General features: G+C 38.3%; 1 protein-coding gene across 1 annotated transcript; it reads left to right on the forward strand.

The window, feature by feature from the left end:
- The first annotated feature begins 5,057 nt into the window (after positions 1 to 5,057).
- On the forward strand, positions 5,058 to 5,999 carry LOC138073334 (olfactory receptor 11G2-like). The gene has a single exon (XM_068964993.1). The coding sequence runs from the start codon at positions 5,058 to 5,060 to the stop codon at positions 5,997 to 5,999; it is 942 nt and encodes a 313-aa protein (XP_068821094.1).
- Positions 6,000 to 6,280: the final 281 nt, after the last annotated feature.

Here is a 6,280-nt window from a genome sequence, read left to right on the forward strand (position 1 = left end):
CCCACATTGCAGGCAGACACTTTAACCTCTGAGCCACCAGGGAAGCTACTACTTCCAAATAAGACCTTGAGAACCAGGGAAAAAAAAGGCACATTTGGTAAATAAAAGTGAGCTAATTATTTTTATAGTTTTTTATTATCAAACAGAACTTCAGCTTTGCAGAAAAGTTGCAATAAAGTACAAAATGTCTATATGCCCATCATCTGGATTTCAAATTATTAAAATTTTACCACAATTTCTTACAGTCTCTCTGCGTCCTTTTACATCTATTACCCTCTCTGTCCATATGTCTGACTGTCTTTCTCTCTATATATATATGCCTATTAAGTGTAAGCTGAAGACAACTTACCTAAATGATTTAGTGTGTATTTTCTAGAAGTAAAAAATATTTTCTCACATAAGCTGGCATATTTATCAAAGTTAAGAAATCTATACTGCTATAATACCATTATGCAATATAAAGACCTTATTATGTAATTTCCCAAATTATACTGCTCATATCTTTTACAGCAAAAGGTGAAGAGAGATATTTTTTTCTGGCCTGTGATCCAATCAAGTTTAGATATTGATCATTTTTAAAATCAAATGAGCCTTTTTGTGTTAGCAAATTGGTGAAAACCTCAAAGTTCTAAAACAGACTTTTAAAAGAAAAGTCAATTCTTGGGAAAAAAAATTTATTCAAAATTAAATTTTCTTATTTCACACTGTAAGTAACTGTTTTGTAGTGCAAATAAATAGAAATAAGAACTATTGAATTCTAAATGATAAATGCTTATCAGATTCAACACAAGATTTCTAAAGATTCTTTTCTACAGAAAAAGGCCATGATGGTCTGGAGAAAAGAGTGATTTCACAGCTTCATTACTCCCTAAAACCAATCTCCTCTGTCTGATAGCAAGACAAGCATCTGTCCCCAGCACCCATAGTTGACATCAACTTATCAGAAGACCAAAGGACAATCTCCAGCAAGACGAACACCTTGGCTTGGGTTTTGTTTGACAGAATTTCCCCTGATAATATGAGAGGTATTGCTGAACAGATTTGGCGAGTGACTGATGAACCTGTCGATTGAAACTCTGGCCATCTCTAAGAGACTAAAACTAAGGAAAAGATATTATTTCCTCCATCACTGGGGAAAATAAAAGCAACAATGAAGGAGATCTCTCCAGAGGAGACAGGGAGTGAACAAGGGAATAACCAGCACAGACCCGTCTGCTGGCACAGTCCTCCCGGGGCAGTAAATGACTGCTCAAGGAGGACAAGCTGTGCTTATGATCCATGGATCCTAAAGCACATACATTCACTGATCCCCGTCCAACCTACTTTTTAAACCTTCTCTCCCAGCTGCTTACTACAAAGACAACTGCTTCTACTCAGAAAAGTCTGCAAAAAACTGAGAAGCTTCCGTTGAGAATCCCTTTCTTACTTCAGGGAAGAAGGTAATTCAGTTCTTAGAGGAGGAAAATATTAAAATATAGCTGGAGAATCTACATCTGTGGGGAAAAAAGTCTCCTGTTAACTCTGCCACAGTTTTACCCAAAACATCTAATATTTACCATATGTCAGATATTGAGAAGGTGCTTCCACCTTGTCAATTTATTATTCCATTCAATAGTTTTCGTAACAACCCTCTGGGGAAGGTGTTATCATCTCCCTCTGACACTTGGGGAAACTAAGAGTCAAAAAATAACTGGCTTATAGAATTTGCCACGATAGTGCAATGTTTAAGTGTTGGAATTCAAATCCTGGGCTCTTGCATCCAAATTCAGTACTATTTCTAGCATAACATAATTGCCTGCCACTCATCAGTAGTAGATAAATACACTGCTTTGGGGCTTTTTAAAAAGTTTAAACAATAGGAGATATATATATATCCCTATATATATTGCTAGGCATTTTAAAACTATTCTTTCTGCAATCTTCAAAATCCCCTCTGTAGTCGTATTCACTTCACCTTACAGAAAAGGACACCAAAGCATAGAGAGGTTAATACTTGGTCTAGCATCCATGGCTATAATGTGGTGGAAGCAGGATTCAGACTCAGACGGTCCAGGTCTGGAAGCTGTGCTTCTGTATGGAGTAGCCTGTCCAGGCCAGCAAGGCAAAGGACTGTGCTCATAGGGAATCATCCAGGCTGGCTGCTGAGAGAAGTTAGTGAGGATACCAGGATTCCACTCCACTGTGGAAAACAAAACTCTGTTGTTTTCAGGCTTGGAATATATTTCTTCCAAAATATCTTCTATGTATAGATATTGTTAAGGAAGCTTTTATTCTCTTCATTATAATGCATATATTTTCCGAAGTTTCAATAATAACCAAATTTTATAATCAGAAAAATAATTTTGAAAAAGAGAGCAGTTTAAAAAGTTTATTAAAACTATTTTGTGCCACAATTTTAATAAAACAATGAAATCGACAGACAATATTCTTGCCCTCATTTGGCTGGCAAAGATACACAAATAAGTAAAAAAAAAACAAACAAACAAAATAATTTCAGACTTTGATAAGTATGAGGAAGAAAATAAATAGGAATTTATGAACAAAAGAATGACAGAGATACTTACAGAGGGTGTTCAGAAGAACAGAATAATTAGGGTGGAAAGTGAAAAATGGGCTCCAGATACATTTCCAGGTGAAGAGAACATTTAAAGCAAAGAACCTAGTCAGTAAAGAAGTTGCGTATTCCAGGATACAAAGAAGGCCCATGTAAATGAAGAAGGGGGGATAGGAAAAGACAGATCGGAAAAGGCAGAAGGGAAGAAAATGGTAAAATAGGTGGAAGCCAGATCATTCAGGGGCCCATGTATTATAAAAGGGGGCTTGGATTTTATTCTAGGTTGAGTTATGGAATGTTTTTGCATAAGGAAATTGCGTGATCTTATTTACACTTTTAAAAGGTCAGTCTGTCTGCTGTGTAGAGAATTGATTGTATAGAAACAAAGGCAGGAAGCAGAGAAATCATTTGGGAGATCTTTGCAGTAATTTAGAGAAATAATATGGGTAACATGAACTAGGAGGGTGCAGGGGAAAGAGAGAGAAGCAGATGCATCAGGGCTCAAGGCATATTTTAGAAATAAACAGAACTACAGTTGAACTGTGTATGAAGGATAGTAGAAAGAGAGATGTGCTATTAAAACATAATGAAAGTTTTAATTCAGCATTCACTTCAGCAAAGTGAATCAGCTATACATATACATATATCCCCTTTTTTGGATCTCCTTCCCATTTAGGTCAACACCGAGCACTGGGTAGAATCCAGTAGGTTTGTTAGGTTCTTATTAGTTATCTAGTTTATACATAGTTATGTATATATGTCAATCTTAATCTCTCAGTTCATCCCAACTCCACCTTCCCCTCCTTGGTATCCATACATTTGTTTTCTATGTCTGTATCTCTATTTCTGCTTTGCAAATAAGTTCAGTGGCATCATTTTTCTAGATTTCACATAAAATTGATATAATATTTGTTCTTCTCTTTCTGATTTACTTCAATCTGTGTGACAGTCTCTAGATCCATCCATGTGTCTGCAAATGCTACAATTTTGTTCCTTTTTATGGCTGAGTAATATTCCATTGTCCCACATCTTTATCCATTCACCCATCAATGGACATTTATGTTGCTTCCATGTCCTGGCTATTGTAAATAGTGCAGCAATGAACATTGAGGTGCAATGTATCTTTCTGAATTATGGTTTTCTCCTGGTATATGCCCAAGAGAGGGATTGCTGGGTCATACAGTAGCTCTAATTTTAGTTTTTAAGGAACTTCCATACTGTTCTTGATAGTGACTGTATCAATTTACATTCCCACCAACAGTGTAAGGGGGTTCCCTTTTCTCCACACCTTCTCCAGAATTTATTGTTTGTAGATTTTTTGATGATGATCATTCTGACTGGTGTAAGGAGATACCTCATTGTAGTTTTGATTTGCATTTCTGTAATAGTGAGCAATGTTGAGCATTTTTCATGTGTTGGTTGCTCATATGCATCTCCTCTTTGGAGAAATTTCTGTTTAAGTCTTCTCCCCATGTTTTGATTGGGTTGTATGTTTTTTGAAATTGAGCTACATGAGCTGACAGATAAATTTACAAGCTGAGCAAAAGCACATAGAAGCTGGAACTCATAATGCAGTCATCTGCTCCCCCTCCCAATCTCACTCTAGCTGAAGCCAGCAAGGCACTGTGGGAACGCACATTAGGATAGAAAGGGACAGGATCCTGGGAGTTCTTATTGAACACATGAGTACCCCTTGACCTGAGAATCAAGTAATATTGATTCTGACCCAGAAGAATGGGTTCCAAAGTGCTGTGTTCCCCAGCACAGCACTGCATTCTTATCACAGTGAATAGACAGAACTATTTCAACATGGTCATGTTATTGATATATTAGTTTTATCATTCAAGAAATCTGTTTAGATGGCCTCTTTCTTGGTGCTATTTTTTCAGGAAATTTTCCCCATCAAAGTTGGTTGATTTACTTATGAAATTGTCAGATAATGCTACTAGAGAGAATGAATCAACAAGTTAGGTTGGAACATAGCAGAATGTCAATTTTTAAATGGCATCAAAAGTCAGACATGTTTTCCTGCTTCAAAATCACATGATCCAATGAAGTACCTGTCTACAAGCAGCTGCATTAAGTGACAACTCAAGGAGTACATAGGAAATTCAGTTTTCCACTCATTATAAGAAAATTACAAAAACCCTTCTAAATGCAAGATCATGTACATTCCCAGTCATCACCATGACACTACTGTTTGACACAGCAATAATTTTAGCCTACCCTTAAGAAGGTGTTTGCCAAGAACAATAACTCAATATATTTAGTTCAGAAAGAGAATTACACATTGCATTCTCCTACTGGGATAAGCTACATGAGGTATGGGTTTTAATCTCTTGTGTTCATTGCTGTATCCCCAGTATCTAAAAGTACACACTCAATTATACTTAATTAATAACAAGTATATAAATCTCAGTTTCATGTTGGGACAAAGAAAATGAAGCTTTTCTGCTATTCCAGGGATATTCAGTAATTATGATCTTTCACAGCTCACAGACCCATGAAAATCTCCAACACCTTCAACACCTCCAGCACCATCACTGGCTTCATCCTCCTGGGCTTCCCTTGCCCCAGGGAGGGGCAGATTCTCCTCTTTGGGCTCTTCTCTGCTGTCTACCTCCTGACCCTCATCGGCAACGGTTCTATCATCTGTGCTGTGTGCTGGGATCAGAGACTCCACACCCCCATGTACATCCTACTCGCCAACTTCTCCTTCCTAGAGGTCTGGTATGTCACCTCCACTGTCCCCAACATGTTGGCCAACTTCCTCTCTGACAACAAGCTCATCTCCTTCTCTGGGTGCTTTCTCCAGTTTTACTTTTTCTTCTCCCTGGGTTCTACAGAATGCTTTTTCTTGGCTATTATGGCATTTGATCGATACCTTGCCATCTGCTGGCCTCTACATTACTCCACTCTCATGACTGGGCATCTCTGCACCAATCTTGTGATCAGCTGCTGGGTACTTGGTTTCCTCTGGTTCCCAGTCCCCATCATCATCATCTCCCAAATGCCCTTCTGTGGATCTAGGATTATTGACCATTTCCTGTGTGACCCAGGTCCTCTTCTAGCACTCACCTGTGCTAGAACCTCAGCAATGGAATCTTTTTGGGCAATCATAAGTTCTCTCCTCTTATTTATTCCTTTCCTCTGCATCATGGGGTCCTATGCTCTGGTCTTGAGAGCTGTACTGAAAGTCCCTTCAGCAGCTGGACAAAGGAAAGCTTTCTCCACCTGTGGGTCTCATCTGGCTGTGGTCTCACTCTTCTATGGTTCAGTGATGGTCATGTATCTGAGCCCAACATCTGAGCATGATGCTGGAATACAGAAGCTTGTGACTCTGTTTTATTCTGTGGGAACTCCACTCATTAATCCTGTGATCTACAGTCTGAGGAACAAAGATATAAAATATGCCTTGCAGAAATTTCTGAAAATACAAAAATAAGAAACGTGGTCAAAAAACAAAAGGGGAAGTCTTTGGGCAACTGGGCTATCTTTATACTCTTCCAGGTTAAAAAGTCCTAAGTAAATAGCTAGTACCAACTCAATGTACACGAATCTGAGTAAACTCTGGGAGTTGGTGATAGATAGGGAGGCCTGGAGTGCTGCAGTCCATGAGGTTGCAGAGTCGGACATGACTGAGTGACTGAACTGAACTGAACACTTCGAGAATTGTTCATCCTATTATTGAACCTATTCATCATGGCTATTTGTACTTTTCCCAAA

This window comes from Capricornis sumatraensis, chromosome 2 (genome assembly GCF_032405125.1).
Source record: "Capricornis sumatraensis isolate serow.1 chromosome 2, serow.2, whole genome shotgun sequence".
NCBI lineage: Eukaryota > Metazoa > Chordata > Mammalia > Artiodactyla > Bovidae > Capricornis > Capricornis sumatraensis.

Excerpts from the sequence above, each read along its gene's own strand:
- LOC138073334 (XM_068964993.1), top strand. The coding sequence starts at position 5,058 with ATGAAAATCTCCAACACCTTCAACACCTCCAGCACCATCACTGGCTTC.